We start from the raw sequence: 20,500 nt of genomic DNA, 5'->3' as shown, positions 1-20,500 counted from the left end.
AAGCAAAGCCTCAGCATCCTCATACTTTATCCCATGCATCTGATGAGTTTATTTTTTGTCCAGTTCCTGTTTCTGTGGTGGGTTAAAATGCACAGTAAATATCACAGCTACTGTATCAGAAGCACTTGTCTAGACTACATTTATTAAAGTGAGTTTTCCCATCCAGTTTAATGCAAAGAAATGCTTGATTTTACTCCAATACCAGTACCCCAGCGGAAAACAGCACGGTTAAACTTTCCTACTAGTCCCATTTGTCTCTACACTAACAAAATACCAAAAATTAATAATCAAATTCAAACATCAGAATGACTTTTAAAGATGAACACAAATTGAATTTATTAAGAAAATAAGTGAGCAAAATAAAATAAAAATAAAATAAAAAAATAACATTTATAAACTCACATTAAGTAAAAATGGATGAAATGTTACAGTGATGAAGGTTCACTAACTTCTACTTAAGTCTAAATGTCACACCTTATCAAACTTTAATGTGAATTAAATGTTAAATTTAGCTTTAACCACTATGCTTTAATTACTTTAAGTTACACTAGAAAGAACCCATAAACCAAATGAACTACTACATCTGTACATTTGTACATTTGTACATCTCTTTGTAGAACTCTCTGCTTTGCTTAAATTTCTGCATGCTCATAGTCATTTCTTTGTTCCTCAGCATCAACATTAATATAGTCATCATCTGCATCACTTCATTGTTCACGCTCTGCATTAATGTAGTCATTATCCAAGTCCTTAGAATCATCCTTCCGGTAGAAAATTGTTTCTGCCTCTGCTTGGTGACACTCATATGTCCTTTTTAGCACCTACAAATTAATTGTGACAAAATACACACAAATTAACAGATTTTAGATAAAAATTCAATTTCCACAAGAATAATACAAATTATAAATAAAACCATTTGTGTTGTGCTCTTAAACAAAACTATGCAACAATGTTGATTACATCCTAAATGTATTTAGTATTCTTATGCATCAGAAATTTGGCAATAATTAATATTTTATAAATTGAATAATTAAATATTCTTTTTATTAATTTATAATTTCTAAAAGTACTGGTGCAACTATACTTGGCAACCCTAACCCAGTCATTCTGCAATGCTCCCTTCTATTTAAAATGGAGTCCTCCCAGTTTCCTACAGTGAGGGATAAGATAGCTTATATGATTGACCTACTAACAGGCAAAGTTCTGGCAGGGGATCCAGCAGTGTGGCATCATCTGAAATAAGACCCCATGGTTTATTCATTTATTGCCACACTACAAAGCACATTTGATCACCCCTCTGTTGGAAGGGGTCTGATATCATCTCTCCTCAGGATGCGCCAAGGTGTCCGCTTGGTAGCAAATTTCACTATTGACTTCTGAACCATAGCATGTAGCTCAGGCTGGAATGAACAAGCTTTCAAGGCCACTTTTGGACAGGGCCTCTCCGAGGAGATGAAGGATGAGCTGGCTGCTGGTGAGACACCTCCTGAACCAAAGCAGTTGTGTGCTGCAGGCCTAAAACTGCAAAAGGTCCACGTTCAGTTGCCCACACTCGGGGGCTGTGGGCAATTTCATCAATGAGGGGATGGCCCACAGCCTCGAGATTCCCTTTCGGGTCCTTCTACAAACCCTGCCTGTTTCGGCCCCAGATGGGTGACCTCTGAGTTCCGGGCCCATAACCACCCAGACTGCTCCAAACTCTCTACATTATAAGAACTTCCAGATAACTGTACAAAATTCCACTCCAAGATACACATCTAAAAGAGCTCATTCCTATAAAGGTTTAAGTATCATAAGGTAATACGTTTAGGAATCTACATAAACATATAAACTTGATTTAATTATAAATATGGGAGCGACAGCAGGACATCATGGACTGCCACAAACAAAGGTTTTACGTGACCGTGATTACCATTTAAAGTGACCATATGGTTGATAACAATTGTAACAATACAAGCCAAGGTGTACTTGACCATGATTAACATTTAAAGACATCTGGCTAGATAACAATGTGTGACCCAGCCATTAGGGAGACACTCAGTTCAATACATATTCAAAGCAGAACCTCATTTAAATTGCCAAAGGGGAAAACAGTATAACATGCTTAAGAAGGATTTGCTCGGGGTTCTTACTGACTCCGATGAACCAAAAGTACTTCATGTATTTTGTCACTGCTATACTGGAATAAACTTCTTGTTCTTCATTAAGATCTTCACCATCAGCCTTTTATTTTAACGCACATTTTTTTATTTCTTACAACATATTGAGCACCACACCAGGTGAATGGCACCCATATAGATTGGTCCATGGGTTCAATCTCATTGTGGAGGCCACAATACACCCCAGAGTTGCCTCAGGGGTGCTTACAACCCACTAAAATAGGATCCTTTGGACCTCCAGAGTTCCAGAGGATTACTAGGGCCTTCAGGAGGTATTTTCAAAAGAACAGGGCCCAGGCCTTACCACTCTATAGGCCCTTTGACTATGTGCGTTTAACCTGATTCCAGGTGCAGTTCCCCTTCAGGGATAGGCTATTTTCCTCTCTCTCTAGAGCATAAAGCCATGGATGAATATATCAAAGAGGCTTTAGCTCTTGGACATATCCACCAATAAACATCACCAGCTAGCACAGGCTTCTTCTTTGTTAAGAATTATTGATGAGAGGCCTAAACGCAGTTACCCAAACAGACTGCCACCAATTATATTTTCCTGCTGTTTTCACCAAGCAATGTTTCCTAAATCCCCTCTGTCACAGCTTCAATAGTGCACGCTTCCCCCACCGGAGTGTCCTCCATGTACCATAGAGCACAGCTACTCCTCCAACTTAGAGTTCTGTGTTTGTAAATCTAGTGAAAAAGTGTCTGGCGTAACCTGCCTAATGTTAAGCAGTTCTTCTCTAGTGTAAGTTATCATGGTAGGGTAACCAAACACAGACAATAAACAAAATGAAAGAAAGTACTAGAGAGAGTCTTGCTGAGGCTGCCATCAATGGCACCATCTTGGCCACATCTGTTACTAAAATATATAGTTAATATAGTTTCATATAAAACTAATTACCTGAGCAAATAACACCAGTATCTTTACCATGGTCACAGTCGTTTACTCCAAATCCTCTATGAGTGCACTGTGCGATGGTGCTTTCATTTCCAAAACAGTGAACACCATCTAGCCATATTTCACCACTTCCCTGACCAAAGTGGGCATCCTGATGAGCAGAGACAGCTTTTCCACATCCAATCTGTCTACACACCACCTCTGCATCTTTCAGGTCCCAGTCGTCATCACACACTGTTCCCCACTGGTCATTATACAGGATCTCCACTCTACCATAGCAGGGGTTGTTTCCACCAGCGAGTCGTATGATAGCGCCATCTAAAACAAACATCAGAAAGCCCGTTTCTGTTAATTAATCATAATGACTCTTATTACTGTATAGAATATTATAGTGTTTGCCTTCATATGAATCCATTTCTCATTTCTAATCCTTTATCACTAAATATTTCAACACTCTCACATAATGAATAATAAATATAATCTGCTATTTATTATTAAATGCAACTATTATTAAATGCAACTATTAACACCTTTCAAATTTGGTTCATTACTATTTTAAGAAACCCACCACCTCGTCTCTGTTCATAGGTTAACAAATTTATTTCTATGGGCATTTATTGCCATTCCAAAGAGAGGGACAGAAGAAAGAATTGGTATATAAAGGGACAGAAAGAAAAAAGAAAAAATACATATATTAAAAAAGTTAAAAATAAAAAAGAGACAAATAAATGTAAATACAAATTTAAAAAAGTACCAATCATTAGCACAATTTCATTGTTTTCCTGACAGCCTGACTTGTGGACATTCTTCCAGTGTTGTCTAGTATATGAATTAGTGAACAAGACTAATCTATGCTATGTAATGTTATAGGCAGCAAGACAGACTTGAACACATATGATACAATACAACACAATGTCTGATAATACTTACAAACTATCACAGACAGCACAATGCTAACAGACAACAAACGGCACACAGACCCTTCACTGCCTTAAATAGTGGCGCGTGCACACCCAGTGGCTTCTTTCGCTCCCGAAAAAACGTGTTTCGTGTTTTTCACCTTGTGAGTCGCAGTGTTTTTGGACATCTACATCGCGTCCACCTGTCCTTAAGTGTGCATACGGCCATGAGTTTCTGCTGGATGTCGGCAGAACCACATTTTTGGAGTTAAAATCCATGCACGCAGAAGAGCTGTGGGACCTCGGTCTGCTCCAGAGGACTACACCATCACCAACCCACACTACTGCATCTCGCCCGCAGCAGAAGTGCCACAAGAGGTGTGAGAGAAAGCAGAAGAGGGGTAAGCGCGGAGGTGTCCAGGCCACTATCCCCACTATCAGCTATCCCCACTATCATAACTGACTAACGTACCATTTTTTGGACAATAAAATGTCCGGCTCGGAGCACTGTAAGAAATATGGCTTAGCAGCAGTGTTCTGGATGACGCTATTCAGCTCGATCAGCTGACATGCTATTGAGCGGACAGAGCTCTCGTCACGGGAGGAAGAACTTGCGGTGGCGGGCTTTGTGTTTACACCAAATGATGCGTGGTGCTGCGATGCTGTTGTGGTCTGCAAACGCTACTCACCCCTGATGGACTTTATGAGTATTAAGTGCCGCCCGTTCCATCTGCTGAGGGAATATACAGCCATTCTGCTCATTGCTGTATACATTCCCCCAAACTCCAACAACAGCAACAGGAACGATGCGCTACATGAACTGTACCAGCACATCAGTGAGCAGCAGACAGCACACCCTGATGCTTTTCTCATCATAGCTGGGGATATCAATCATGCAGACTTATAGAGTGTGTTTCCAGAAATACACCAACACATTAACTTTCTAATATGTGGTAATAACATTTTAGACTTTGTTTACACCAGACAGAGAGGAGCCTACAAAGCCCTCCCCCTCCCCCACCTTGGTGCATCAGACCACATCACTGTCATGCTAATGCCTGCATACAGATCACTCATTAAAGTCACCAAACCAGTTCAGAAACAAATTCAAGTGTGGCCTGAGGGGTCATTGGAGGCTCTTCAAGACTGTTTTGACACCACCGACTGGAATATGTTTAAGTAGGCAGCCACATGCAATAACACCACAGACCTCCAAGAGTATGACAGGGGAGGTCTACAGACTGCTGAAGACGTGGAATGCCGCTTTCAGAGCTGGCGACGAGGTGGGCCTGAGGACAGCCAGGGCCAACCTATCCTGTGGCATCAGAGAGGCTAGGAGGCAGTACTCAAGGAGGATAGCCCATCAATTCAGCGACAGCAGAGACATTACGGACTACAAGCCCCCACCACGGACCTGTGACAATAATATCTCTTTGCTGAACGAGCTGAACTCCTTCTTTGCTCTCTTTGAGAAGCAAAACAGCACCACTGCTCAGAAAACTCCACCTCCTCCCAGTGACCAGGTGATGATGCTGACCCCGGATAGCATTTGGAGATCCTTCAGCAGGATCAATGTACGCAAAGCTCCGGGTCCTGACAACATTCCTGGGCATGTACTGAGACACTGTGCAGTGGAACTCAGTCAAGCTGTTGTCCCCACATGCTTCAAAGCTGCTACCATCATTCCAGTCCCGAAAAAGCCGTCTCCATCATGCTTCAATGATTACAGTCCTATTGCACTTACTCCTATCATCATGAAGTGCTTTGAACGGCTAGTCATGCACCATATCAAGTCTGTCCTCGACCCCTCTCTGAACCTCTTCCAGTTTGCATATCGGCCCAACCGCTGTGGATGTGTTGCTGCTGACCCATACTACCTGAGGTCGTATGGGTCAGCAGCAACACATCCAGCACCATCACTCTGAACACTGGGGGCCCCAAAGGATGTGTACTGAGCCCCCTTCTCTTCACCCTGCTGACCCATGCCTGCACACCATCACACAACTCCAACCTTGCAGCCTTGAGGAGCTCCAGTGTTCAGTGTGGTGGTGCTGAATATGGTGTTCCCGATCTAGGTGGACTGAGGTCCCCCAGTCAGAAAGTCCAGGATCCAGCTGCAGAGGGAGGTGTTTAGTCCCAGCAGGCTCAGCTTCCCAATCAGGTGCTGAGGGATGATTGTGTTGAATGCTAAACTAAAGTCTATGAACAGCATTCGTACATAAGTGTCTTTATTATCCAGGTGGGTGAGGGCTAAATGAAGGGATGTGGCAATGGCATCCTCTGTGGAGTGGTTTGGACGATACGCGAACTGTAGGGGGTGCAGTGAGGGTGGTAACTGGGTCTTGATGGGCCTCATGATGAGCTTCTCGAAGCACTATGGGTGTGAGTGCGATGGGACGGACTTCTTTGGGATGGGGACAATGGTGGTAGTCTTGAGGCACATAGGAAAAAGGCGCTGCTCAGGGAAATGTTGAAGATGTCAGTAAAGACATCCGCTAGCTCTTCTGCACATTCCCTGCGCACCCTGCCAGAGATGTTGTCTGGTCCAGCAGCCTTCTGTGGGTTAACTCTGCATGGGGATGATCTCATGTCGGCCGTGAATAGACAGAGTACCTGGTCATCGGGGGACAGTTCCTTGCCGTTACATTGTCCTGGGTGGGAGGCATCACTATCACAGGCAGGTGAAGCTGTCTTGTAGTTCATGATTGCCTGTATTCCCTGCCACATGCGCCGGGTGTCTCCGCTGTCCTGGACCTGGCTGTGGATTGTCTGGGCATGGGCGCGCTTTGCTTCTCTGATGGCTTGGGACAGTTTGGCCCTTGCTGTTCTTAGGGCCGCCCTGTCCCTGGTCTGAAGGCTAGGTCTCTAGTCCTCAGCGGCACACACAGTCAACTGCTTTCAGCCTCCCTGAAGATGTTCCAGTCAGTGCACTCAAAGCAGTTCTGAAGAGCAGAGGTGGCTCCTGCTGGCCAGATTTTCACCTGCTTTAGAACCGGTTTTGAGCGTCTGACGAGTGGTCTGTATGCTGGAATTAGCATAACAAAGATGTGGTCTGAGTAGCCGAGGTGTGGGCGGGGCTCCACATGGTACGTGCCAGGAATGTTTGTGTAAACAAGATCCAGCATGTTTTCACCTCTCGTAGCAAAGTTCACATCTTGATAGAAATTAGGGAGCACTGACTTGAGATTTGCATGATTGAAATCTCGAATTCAGGTTCACCCTGACGGACTGCGATGATAAACAGTCCATCAGGGTGAACATTCTGCTGTTACTCTCATACCAAGTTTTTCAAATACTAAACTGCAAAGCACAAAAATAGACTTTATTTTAATATACCTTTAACAGCAACAAAAAGTTGTTCTGTGGTAGTGGAGGTAAAGGTACGTGAAGACACTTTAACTTCATAAATACAGCTGTAGTTTCCCTGATGATCAAAATCTGCTTCAGGAAAAAGGAAGACAGCTGAGTGGTTAACAGCTGACTGAGTTCTGGAGATGTTGGATTCACTGAAACCCAAGTGGAAGGAACCTCCTGCATACTGAGGTTCAGTGGAGCAGATGATGGAGAAGCCATAGCCCCTGATCATTTCTGGTCTTTCAGGCCCATAGTGGTACCATCCATCAGCAGCAATGAAGGAGATATTGGGCTGCTGCAAGTTCACTGTAAAACAACAAGCAAGGATTATCAGAAATTAATATTTTAATATAAAAGAGCTACTGAAATTCAAGAAATTTACAAAAATAGATTGCGGTTTTAGCTGCAAATACTGTATGGCACTGGCAGTAAATGTCCAGAGAATGTCACTCACCCACAGTGATGTTAATGGCGTTGCTCCTGGATGAAGTAGAGTTACTTTCCCTGTATGAGTAGTCACAGGTGTACTGACCCTGATGTGAGGCATCTACAGTCAGAGTAAATGTTGTTGTAGTTTCTGCAGTCTGTTTCATTATCAATGTCCCAGTTTTATAAAAACTGAAGTCTACAGAGATGCATGATGGACTGGGTGTGGTACATGTGAACTGAAGGACTTCTCCAGGTGAGACAACAGAGTTTGTGGAGATCCAAGTTAGTGTTGGACTCTGCATGTCTTAAAAAATATGTTTTGTAATATTGTAAGTGTATTAATTTTAAACAGGGTACAAAATATATATAAATAAATAAATACATAAATACATACATACATACATACATACATACATATATATATACAAATACACAACACTAACTTACTTGAGCAAACGACTCCAGCATGTTCATCACGTCCACAGTTTACTCCAAATCCACTGTGTGAACACTGATCTATGTAGCTCTCAGTTCCTGTACACTGAACATTACCCAGCCAGGTTGGTTCACTTCCCTGGACAAAGGGGGACTTTCGAGTAGAGCTGATGGCTTTACCACATCCAAGCTGTCTACACACCACCTCTGCATCCATTAAGTCCCAGTTATCATCACACACTATTCCCCACTGGGCTCTGTGCTGGATCTCCACTCGACCACAACATTTACTCGGACCATTCACCAGCCTGATCTCTCGGACTGAGTTAATATATGAAAAGACAGAAGGGTTTTATTAATTAATTATTTAAGATTGTACCAGTTAGCTTGAGATAAATAATATTAGAAACAAACTGTACTTAGATATCCTAACTGAATTTAATATAGATTCTCAGCTGAACAATCAAATATGTTTTAAGTATCTACAGTGAAAAAATGTAATGTGGCCAAAGTTTTGCACGTTTTCTTTCACACAATGACTGCATTCAGGGCAAAAAATTTAAACCTGATAAGTGCAGGACACACAAGACATATAAAATATAGCATTTTAATTTGAAAAATGATTTTGTACAAACATGTGCATGCACAGTGAGACATGTCTAGACTAGACTAGCCTTCACTCCCCATGAATATCACTGAGCTATTATGACCCTGTCTCTGGTTCACTGATTGCCCTTCTTTGGACCACTTTTGGTAAAACAAGCAGTTTTTGGTCAAAACACTGCATAAATCCCCACAAGACCTGCTGTACTAGAGATGCTCTGATCAAGTTGTCTAGCCATCACAATTGGCCACAAATATTAAAGTAACTTATTAAAGTAACTCAGACCCTCATGCTTGCCTGTTTTTTCCTGTTTCTAACATCACCTTATACAGCTGACTGTTCTAATATATCTCACCACTTGACTGGTGCCAATTTAACAGATAATAAATGTTTTTATTATGTTATTTCACATATCAGTGGTTTTAATGTTTTGGCTGATCGGTGTATAACAGCCCACAACCCCACAGCACTGTTGAACTTCTACAAATTGTCGATTAATATTCTATAACAGCTTTATAGTAATGTCTTTTCTAATGTGAAAAACTATATTTTAGTGATGGAGCTACTGTGTATCTGCTATAACAGATATAGTAACATGATAACAAGAATAAACTTTAACAGATGTTACACATCCATTATAAATAAATAAAATGTATGATGTGTTTTTCCTTTAACTAATCAAAAAAAGTGAATAATTGACAAATCGTTATAGTACATACAGAATAAAATACTTTGTTATATAATCCTATGAGCGTGCACCCCAGCTTCAGTTTGTATAATATTTTAGCTCTCGTATCTGAATGCATGCATTATAGTAGCACTGAGGATAAAGTCATAATATAAGAGATTACTGTACCTGAGCAAGTAACACCAGCATCTTCACCATGGCCACAGTTGTGTGTTCCAAATCCTCTGTGAGAGCACTGTGTGATGGTGCTTTCACTTCCAGAACACTGAACATCATCCAGCCACATTTCACCACTTCCCTGACCAAAGTGGGCACTTTGATGAGCAGTGACAGCTTTACCACATCCAATCTGTCTACACACCACCTCTGCATCATTCAGGTCCCAGTCGTCATCACACACTGTTCCCCACTGACCATTATACAGGATCTCCACTCTGCCAGAGCAGGGGTGACTGCCACCAATGAGTCGTATACTACCTTACAAGACAAACAGCAAAATGCATCCCAGTATTACTTAATGATAACGACACTCATTACAATATTCCCAAATAATTGAACTGATTTGATTACATTTTTCTAGTCCTAATAATTACAAATCCTTTTAATTTCTCAAAAAAAAATGTATATAATGAAAAATTAAAGGTCTACTATTTGCATTGAGTAACTTAACCTGCATAAAAACACTAGTTAAATCCAAATTGATTATCTTTTTTAGATTACCACCTCATCCTCTGTTTGTAGGTTATGTTATTTAATTATCAGTGACTATTAATGATACTCCTAAGACAAGGCAGGATACACCGTAGACGGAGTGCCAACCCATCACAGCGGGCACACACTCTCTCATTCGCTCACGCAATCACACACTACAGACAATTTTTCCAGAGATGCCAATCAAACTACCATGCATGTCTTTGGACCGGGGGAGGAAACCGGAGTATCCGGAGGAAACCCCCCAGGCACGGGGAGAACATGCAAACTCCACACACACAAGGCGGAGGTGGGAATCGAACCTACCCTGGAGGTGTGAGGCGAATGTGCTAACCACTAAGCCACCGTGCCCCCCGAGTTGTGCACATGTTGCTCTAAAACCTTTCAGCAGTCATAGTGCCTTCCAAAACATGCAAGCTACCCAGAAAATATGCACTTATGCACCTCATACCATCAGAGATGCTGGCTTTTTAACTGAACACTCTGTGATTTCCAACAAGAATGTTAAATTTGGATTCGTAAGACCATAGAACACTTCTCCACATTGAAACAGTCTATTTTAAATGATTCTCGGCCCACAGGACACAACGACACTTCTATACCATGTTCACACATGGCTTCCTTTGTGCATGATAGGGATTTAGTTGGCATGTGCAGATGGCACAGTGGGTTGTGTTCACTGACAGTGGTTTCTGGAAGTGTTCCTGGGTTCAATTAGTTATGTCATTGACACAATTATGTCGATGAGTGATTCCGAGGGCCCCACGGACATCCAATAAAGGTCTTCGGTCTTGTCCCTTATGCACAGAGAGTTCTCCATGAAATCTGAGATGATGAGATTTAGAAAGACTTTGCTACTTGATATTGAGGAACATTGTCTTTAAATTATTCCAGACTCTTTTTCAGAGATGGGAGAGCATCTGCCTATCTTTACTTCTGAGAGACTCTGCCTCTCTAAGACATCCCTTTTATATCTAATCATGTTACAGACCCGATAGCAATTAACTTAATTAGCTAGATGTTTTTCCAGCTGAATCTGTTAAAAATGTCTTGCTTTTTCAGCCATTTATTGGCCTGTGCCTGCTTTTTTTAGTTCTATACCAGGCATTAAATTTAAAATGAACACATTTATAGGATAAAAGTGTAAAATTTATCCATTTCAGCATTTGAGTTATCTATGTGCTATTGTAAGTTATCATGGTAGGGTAACCAACACACAGACAGTAAACAAAAAAAAAACAAAAATAAAGAAAGTACTAGAGAGAGTCGTGCTGAGGCTGCCATCAGCGGCACCATCTTGGCCACAGCTGTTAATATAAAATATAGTTAATATATTTTAATATAAAACTAATTACCTGAGCAAGTAACACCAGCATCTTCACTATGGCCACAGTTGTGTACTCCAAATCCTCTGTGAGTGCACTGTGTGATGGTGCTTTCACTTCCAGAACACTGAACATTATCCAGCCATATTTCACCACTTCCCTGACCAAAGTGGGCACTTTGATGGGCAGTGACAGCTTTACCACATCCAATCTGTCTACACACCACCTCTGCAGCATTCAGGTCCCAGTCGTCATCACACACTGTTCCCCACTGGTCATTATACAGGATCTCCACTCTACCAGAGCAGAAGTTGTTGCCACCATTGAGTCGTATGTTAGCACCATCTAAAACAAACATCAGAAAGTATGTTCATGTTAATTAATCATAATGAATCTTATTATTGTATAGAATATTATAGCATACTTACCTCATTTGCATGTTTGGGTGAGAGGGTGGAGGTGGGGTTTTACTTAGTTACTGTGTTTGTTTTGGAAACTTATTTTTTCTGTATGTTTGCTACTGAATGCTTGAATTTCCTCCGGGATCAATAAAGTGTCTGTCTGTCTGTCTGTCTGTCTGTCTGTTTGACCTCATATGAATCCATTTCTCTCATTTCTAATCCCTTATCAATAAAGATTTCATGACGTTCACATAATGAATAATAATATAATTTGCATTAGAGCATTAAATGTAACTCAGTAAGGCACTCGCCCTCTTTTTGCAGGTTTTTTGCCTACATGACATACCCACCAAAAAGTGGTACAGCTCCCACATACTTTGACACACAGGGGTGATCTCATTGGAAAGAAGAGATTATCTACTTTCAGATACAAGTGTCAGATTGATTCTAGGCCTTACTGGCACAAAGTTACAGAGGCTAGAATGGAAGGTTTTGATTTCCGTCTGAGTTGTTTACCTGATAAACTGATTAATCTTATTGCTCTGGAACATGTTAGGAACCAAATAACAACTGAGGGTCATAGCCACATGTCTTGGGTTTCACCAAAAAAAAATTCAAGTCAAAAGACGCAAAAATGGCTTCAATAAAAATATTTTTCTACGGACATGTCCGTCCGGTCATGTTTTTCTTGTTTAGTTGTTTACTGTATAACTTTGAATTAAAAGACTGCATGCTCAGTTTAAAAGGCCTAAAACAAAGAGAGCCTCTCTGCTTAGAAGTCTGCTGTGAAAAAAGGCCTGTAACCTGACACCCTGAGCTGTGTGAGTGTGAAAAAGTCAAGAATTGCGCAATAAACCCATTGCGCAACTTTTTCTGAAGCCTCAGGGACGTGTCATGTTGCATACCGTTGGAATCGTCTCCTTATTGGCTAAAGAGCTGTAAAGGTCCTGGATCATTACATTGCTACTGGAGGAATTGTCAGTCAAATGGAGGGTTCCCACATAGGATGGAGAGACATCATTGGCTTCTCAGCCGTCTATCTCTGCACTACAAGTGCCGATTGGCTCAAGTGAGGGCTTGTTTAATTCGTTAGGCCCTGGACTACAAATCTGACACAACAGTGTAGTTTTAGAAGCCTCATGGGAGAAGTGAGAGCCAAAACAATGGACGGAAGTGAACTGCTGTTCCAGTTTTCGGTCAGAAACGGAATATTTGCGAGGCGACCAAAGCGTTTTGGATTAAAAGGCTTACAGATTCCAGTTCCTTGGGGATTTTTGTGAAGCATTTGTTTTGAAAAATATTACTCTACCAATTTTCACTACCAATTTTGATTCAAATAGTATGACGGCTATAAATCATATTATGCTTTCTGTGTGGGCTTAAAAAAATCTTGAGAGTCTAAGCTTTAATACAAAAATAAGTTTAACCGTGTATTTAGAGGATTTAATGCTTAAAAGCTACAACGAAGTTGCTTCAGACTCATCCCCTAGTGGTCATTTTCCCTGTTGTGCCGTGGACGGCACGGTGGTTAAATAACACCTTTTAAATTTAGCTCATTACTATTTTACGAAACCCACTACCTCATCTCTGTTCACAGGTTGATAAATTCATTTCTATAGACTAATTATTGCCACCCCAAAGAGAGGGAGAGAAGAAAGAAATGGTATGTAAATATACACAGTATACACAGATTAACAAAATTAAATAAGAAAGTTAAAGACATAAATAAGAATGAAAGACAAATAAATATAAAAGCAAATTAAAAATGTGACAATCATAAGGACCTTATCACTGTTCTCCTGACAGCCTGACTAGTGGACATCACCACAGTAATGACTAGTGTATGAATTAGTGAACATGACTAGTCTCTGCAACAACAAGCGTAATGAACTATAGGAGGCAGATGAACACAATACTCACAGACCATCAGTCAACACAACACTCACAGACCATCAGTCAACACAACACCCACAGTCAACACAACGCTCATAGACCATCAGTCAAGACAATACTCACAGACCATCAGTCAACACAACACTCACAGACAACACACAACTCACAAACCTTCAGAAAACAACACATTACACAAAAACCATTACAAACACATGACTCACAGATGCCGTATCAATTATACAAAACTTCACCTTACAATAATCAGATTAATCAATTCATCAAATGGTTTAGATTAATATTTCATGCCTTAAACACACTGACACACACAACAAAAAAAATAGTTGTTTGCACTATATATGTTTTTAAATTAATAACAGCCACACTACACATGAGTAGGTATATAAACAGATACACAGATTTTCCCTCCTTTATTAAATCAGAAATACTTTATTTATCCCTTTTCAGGAAATTATTTGTTAATTAATACGACTTTCTCAACAATATGCTAGCAAGCTGAAAGTTCAGAACAAACTTTGTTTTTCAGAACAAACTGTGTTTATAGTTCTGTGGCTATTCTTATAAATGAGCATGAGATGAATTTCATGTACTTATAAGTTTAAGTTCAGTTTCAAGCAATTGCAAGGTCATGAATGCTTTAAATTGATGTCATGACCGGCTTTGCTAATGCTAACTCTAGCTCTAGGAGGTGTAGATATGTGTCCACTTAATTAAGGAGTAAGAAAATAGAAATGTTGTAAAACACACCTACTTTTTTCTAATGCACCTTTTATATCAATAGTTTATAGTACTTCAAAGGCTCAAAAACTGCTGATGTGACCTGGGCAGAAGGTGAGTTGGATGTCTGATCTAGAGAGTAAATTGAGTGCATTCAAATGAAAATTAGACTTACCAGCCAGCACAGAAGCTCTAAGAACACAGACTGTAGAGAGAAATAAAGAGGAGGAAGTTCATGAAGCCAGTGATGGAAAAACCAAAGCTGTCTACAGAGTTATTAGAACACGTTATGAAAATGGGTAAATATTATTATACACTGTCCATTTTATTAAGAACAACACCTGTACACATATTTATGCTGTTATTTAATCATGTGGAAGCAGCAAAATGTATAATATCACCCAGCTACAGGTCAAGAGCTTGTGACCAGAATTTTTTTTCTAAATCTTTAATCAGTTTAAATCAGTGTGAGTCTGAGTCCCAGGATAGTATCAGATTAATGTCCTTGGCTGACATGACGTGAAACCTTGTAGCTCATTCACTGCAAAGTTTAATATGTTGTGTTTCCTGAGATGTTTTTTTTGCTCACTGTAGCATAATGTGTGCTAATTTCTAACTTCCAGTTAGCTCAGACCAGTCTGGTCATTCTCCTCTGATTTCTCTCATCAACAAGGTGGCAGATCTTCCACCTTCACACCATTCTGAGATCAGCAGTTTCTGAAATCCTCAGATCAGCCCATATGGCACCGACAACTACACCATGCTTAAAGTCTCTCAGATCACATTTTTCACTTTTCTGATGTTTGATGTGAACAATAATATGAAGATTTTCACCTGTAACTGATGGATTTTATCTACTGTGCTGCTGCCACCTGATTGGCTGATTGGATAGCTGTACAATTGTGTTCCTGATTCCTGACAAAGTAGATGGCAAGTGTATAAAAAGAGTACATACTCTATAATTGTATTTATACAAGAGAGCTACTGTATACTGGATTCTGATTGGTCAGATGGTGCTGATTAATTTTCTATTACCAACTCTGACAGTAGAGAGGCAGCAATTAATAGCTTTATATTAACAATCTTTTTTTACTATGTTACTGTTGTTATAGTAACAGACCAATGGAAATGTCTGACGCTTATAAGAAAGAATAAACTTTTGCCATTCTTTTTGGATCACTTCTGTTTCCTGCATTTTACCAAAGTCAGCAATTCAGAAAATGAGAAGTAAAACATCTCTGGCACATTGCAAATATGTCACAATCCAGAGACACTGTTTTTATATACAGAAAACTGTGGACAATTAAAAACACAGTTGAAATACTTTAAAATTTAAAACATCTGTTTTCCACATTTCTGTCAAAGTGAAGTAATCAAAAATATCAAATTATTTATAAATAACTTTATAAACCACACAGATTTCTGTTACTTACTGTTTCTAAGTTTGTGCAAAGTTCATTTTTATTCCTTTTGAGAAAGATAATAAACATTTTTTTAAAAAAGTTGATAATTATTGTATTGAAATTTTGTTAGACTTCAGTTAAAAGTAAACCTGCTCTGTAAATGTCCTCATCTGGAGAATGTCTTCACAGTAAAAGAAATATTTAAATTCTGACATCATCCAAAGGATAGTAAGAAATTTATATATTACTTATATTCCAAAGATAGAAATATATTATTTAAAAAATTATATATTATATATATATATTATATATATATAAAAAACCCAAAGGATGTTCCCCACACATGTAAAATGTGAAAATTATACAATAATATTAATTATAAGACAAACTTATTGATATAAATGTTGAATTTACCGAGCGTTAAAGTGAGGTGAAGATTCATCATCCTGGTCCTTAAGATGTAAATCAGTTTGATGTTAATTACAACATTCACTGCTGCTTACTTCTCACAATGAACCTCATGAGGTAATGACAAGCAATGTTTTATGTTTCTTCATGCAACCAAAGAGGTGGAGTTTCTTCTACGGTCAGTTCCTGTTAAACTGAGTCAAAAAACCTCAAACTATTTTGCTGCATCTAAAATCTTTTACGTTTTTTTACAGCCCAAAAGGTTTTTTTTACCAGCTCGAAGCACACTTGTAGGCGAAACCTTTTCAAACCCCCAGAGTACACCAAGTGTCAAAAATATTCATTTCCTTTCATCACTTCCTCTTGTCTTGTCTCCTAACAGACAAGTGACAAAAAAAAGAAACATAAGGGGTACATGTAAAGTGTCAGGCAATGACAGGATCATTTATCTTCCTGGAAGGATGAACAGCATTCTTCCTCAAGATATTTATTTTTATGATCAACATGTCACTCCATAACCTCCCATGAACTAACCTTGTAGATAACAATATTTATAATATTTCTGATTGTTCTAAAGCAAAATCAGAGTAAAATAGATTTTTGATTTTATTATGAAGATTTATGCATAGATAATAATACAAAGTCATACTTTTCCATAAATTAATCTAATTTGTTGTTTTGTTTTTAAAAAAAGTTACACTAGCAAAAATACTTTTTTAAATGTAGTTTTATTTCTGTATCAGCATTCAACAGTGTGCTCATAGTTGACTAGTTCCTTTTTTAAAAGGCAGAACAAGGAAACTAAAAGTGAAACTTTGGCACAAATCTCATATCTACATGTTTTAAAGCAACACCTTAGAAAGTCTGCTTGTGAGTGTAACGTTGAACTGACCTTTATCCTTCATCCCGTTACTTGACTGATGTCCTTCTTTACTTCCTGTCTACTTCCTATTTAAGTGTGTTTTCATGTTCTAGAAATCATGAAGAGGTTGATAATGAGATAAAGTATAAAACCTACTGAATTGTACAATCCAAGGAGAAGAGCTGATCAAATGATTTCACTGGACACAGAAAAGTCATTTGGTTAATGAGACAAACCAGTAACCAGAAAAAGTCTGAAGTAAATGTACACAAATTAATTTTGTGTTTAAATCCACATTTATCATTTACTTGACGCTTTCGTCTGACTGAAGCTGACTTCTTAAGACAAATGACTATTTTTAGAAAATGTAAATGCTCAATAAATTCTTAAACAGTTTTGTTTACATTTCAGTTTAGTGATTTTGTATCAGTAACAATGAATGTTTTTCTAGTTAGTTAAAGAAGCCTGAGTATTTTCTCTGGAACAACTCGACAGTAAGCATTTTAAATGCTGAACTTATTCCATCATGTTCATTTGTGACAAAAGGTAAAATAAAAATATTTCCCTGTTTGCTAAAATATAACACATGGTGGTGTTTGAGAGATAAAAAAAAAACAAATGTGTGAAAGCAACAACTCAAGAAATGTGTGTTGGTGTAAAACGATCTACAACTAAAAGATCACTGTTTAAATTAAATTCTATAAATTCGAGTTCGAGCTTTTTTCATTTCATAGTACAAGAGAAACAACATTTGTGCGTTTGAATGTGTAACAAGTGTCGGAGCAGAACAGAAAACAAATCAGAAGAGAACAGAAGACAATGTCGTTGTGCTGGAGGCCGTGTCACATTGACATGCTTTAAGACGTGTGAGATGATGTGGCTCGCTGGCATTGATAGTTTTTGGGCAGTGTTCTAACATGGTCATGTTCACGTTTACTGAACACCGAAAGGAAGTTCAGAGGAAGCCGAAACACGTTGAGATTCGAGATTCTGTGCAAGTCGCGTGCATAGTCAAAGTGAAACATGGAAGTCTTTTAAGCATCTTAATATCTGTTTTATTTTGTGAAGAGGTATTGCACACAGGTACAGTGATGATTCGTTTGTTCCAAATAAGTGCTGAGGCAGTGGCTATTAACTTCCCTGCTTGCCAAATGTTGGGTTGTTACTCTGGTGACATCATCATCATCATCATCATCATCATCAAGAAAGCAAAAAAGGATATTGAGAAACCAGTTAATGTTTTGCACAAATTCACAATCTGAAGTAAGAATGCCATATTGGTGAAAGAATTGGAAATGTATAAAAGCTTGTCTTGAATTACGTTGTGTGTGCATTCTAATGTAAACCAGCTCAGTGCATGTTATACTCTGTGTGCATCATAGAACAAACACAAGTGTGCATCATAGAACAAACACTTTTACTTATTCTAATAATATTTGATTATTTGAAGGAGATTTTATTTCTAATTTTCTTTTTACTTTACATATATTACACACATTTTATCTATATTGCACTACTTTTAATAAAAACAAGGCCTCCAATTACAAGGATCCTGAAAGGACAAAAAGGTTTAAGTCTGACTCCTTCATTTAAAAATTCAAACAATAGATTTAGTAGAAGAACTTGAAGAGGATCTTTTTGTAATGATGAGTCGTAAGACTGAGGATCCATTTGCAGCTTTAATATATAATCTCGGAAACAACAGGCAGAGTTCAGTACCGGTAAACACGACAGTGTAGGAAAGGCAAAAACGTAGTCAGAACAACAGGCAAAAGGTCAGGGCAGGCAGAAATCAGTCGTGAGGCAAAATACAGAAACAGATCAAAAACCAGAAACAGGAATAATCAGACAACGCTCAGAATGATAGCCGCAGCAAATCAAGACTTCGCAATGGGATCAAGTTCGTTTGCTTATTTAAGTGCGCCAGCTGATAGAGAACAGCTGGTGCACTGATTAGGCTGAGCGGGGTGTAGTGGGAAGTGTAGTCCGGGAGCGCTTAGTACTCCGGAGACGATTCTCTCCGTTGTGGGTGCGGAGGTGAGGCAGGTGTGCTGATCATGACAGAGCCCCCCCCCCTGCGAGCGGCTCCTGACGCGAGGACGTGTGCGACGTCGAGGTCTACCACGAGACCGGGGAGCGGGCCTGTCTGGGTGGCGTAGGTGGAAGTCAGTGGTGAGTGAAGGGTCCAGGATGTCCCCTGCCTTGACCCAGGAGCGTTCTTCCGGGCCGTACCCCACCCAGTCGGCTAGGTATTCCAGGCGGCCCCGTCGGCGCCTGGAGTCCAGCAATTCGTGGACCTGGTATGCCTCTCCCTCGTCGACCAAGAGGGGTGCTGGTGGTTCGGCGGAGGTTTCTGGGTTTCTCGGTGGTCTCTCCGCGGGTTTCAGCAGTGAGGCGTGAAAGGTGGGAGATACGCGGTATGACGGGGGTAGTGCCAGGCGGTAGGAGACTGGATTAATCCGTCTGATGATTCGGAATGGGCCCACAAACCGTGGGCTGAGCTTACGACAGGGCAGACGGAGGCGGAGGTCGCGGGGTGGACAGCCAGACCCACTGTCCGGGTTGGTAGTCGGGGTGCTCACGGCGGCGTCTGTCGGCCTGTGTCTTTTGCCTGCGAATGGCTCGCCGTAGCTGCCGGTGCGCCGCGCTCCACGTGTCCCCGCTGCGACGAAACCACTCGTCAACGGCCGGTAAGTCCGAGGGTGTGTCGGACCAGGGGAACAAAGGAGGTTGAAATCCCAGGACGCACTGGAATGGGGTTAGACCCGTGGCGGGTTTGAGGAGAGAATTCTGAGCATACTCAGCCCACATCAAGTATGTGCTCCAGTCGGTCTGGTTATCGTGGCAGTAGGAGCGTAGGAACCGGACGAGATCTTGGTTCAGCCGTTCCGTCTGTCCGTTGGCTTGCGGGTGGTACCCCGAGGTGAGGCAGATGTTCACGTTGAGCTGTTTGAAGAATGCCGCCCAGACTCGTGAGGTGAACTGGGGACCGCGGTCGGACACGATATCCTCAGGCAGGCCATAGTACCGGAAGACAAAGTTGCACAATGCCTCCGCGGTCTCGAAGGCTGTGGGAAGTTTCGGCATGGGGATCAGACGGCAGGCCTTGGAGAATCGGTCGATCACGGTGAGGATAACCGTGTGGTTGTTGGAACAGGGAAGGTCAGTGACAAAGTCAATTGCAATGTGGGACCAGGGGCGTTGAGGTGTGGGCAGGGGAAGCAGTAAGCCCGCGGGGAGCTGATGAGAGGGCTTAGAGGTATTGCAGATTGCACAGGCTCGGACGAATTCGCGCACGT

General features: G+C 40.5%; 1 protein-coding gene across 5 annotated transcripts; it reads right to left on the bottom strand.

Moving 5' to 3' along the window:
• Positions 1-306: 306 nt before the first annotated feature.
• On the bottom strand, positions 307-16,644 carry LOC113652241 (deleted in malignant brain tumors 1 protein). 5 transcript variants are annotated; one of them, XM_047800971.1, is made up of 10 exons: positions 16,346-16,644; positions 14,704-14,733; positions 11,530-11,844; positions 9,632-9,940; positions 8,184-8,492; positions 7,762-7,983; positions 7,290-7,613; positions 4,643-4,831; positions 3,058-3,372; positions 307-821 (listed from the first exon to the last, which is right to left on the bottom strand). In XM_047800971.1, exons 1-10 carry the CDS (start codon positions 16,374-16,376, stop codon positions 802-804), a joined length of 2,064 nt encoding a protein of 687 aa, XP_047656927.1. In that variant the 5' UTR covers positions 16,377-16,644; the 3' UTR covers positions 307-801. The 5 variants fall into 5 exon arrangements, with proteins under 5 accessions (XP_047656927.1, XP_047656928.1, XP_047656926.1 ...); XM_047800972.1 differs by having other exon boundaries at positions 7,762-7,980; XM_047800970.1 differs by having other exon boundaries at positions 7,762-8,040; positions 16,346-16,643.
• Positions 16,645-20,500: the final 3,856 nt, after the last annotated feature.

The sequence above is a fragment of the Tachysurus fulvidraco genome, chromosome 15 (assembly GCF_022655615.1).
Source record: "Tachysurus fulvidraco isolate hzauxx_2018 chromosome 15, HZAU_PFXX_2.0, whole genome shotgun sequence".
NCBI lineage: Eukaryota > Metazoa > Chordata > Actinopteri > Siluriformes > Bagridae > Tachysurus > Tachysurus fulvidraco.
Note: the sequence above shows the minus strand (reverse complement) of the source record. Positions and strands in the feature narration are given on the sequence as shown.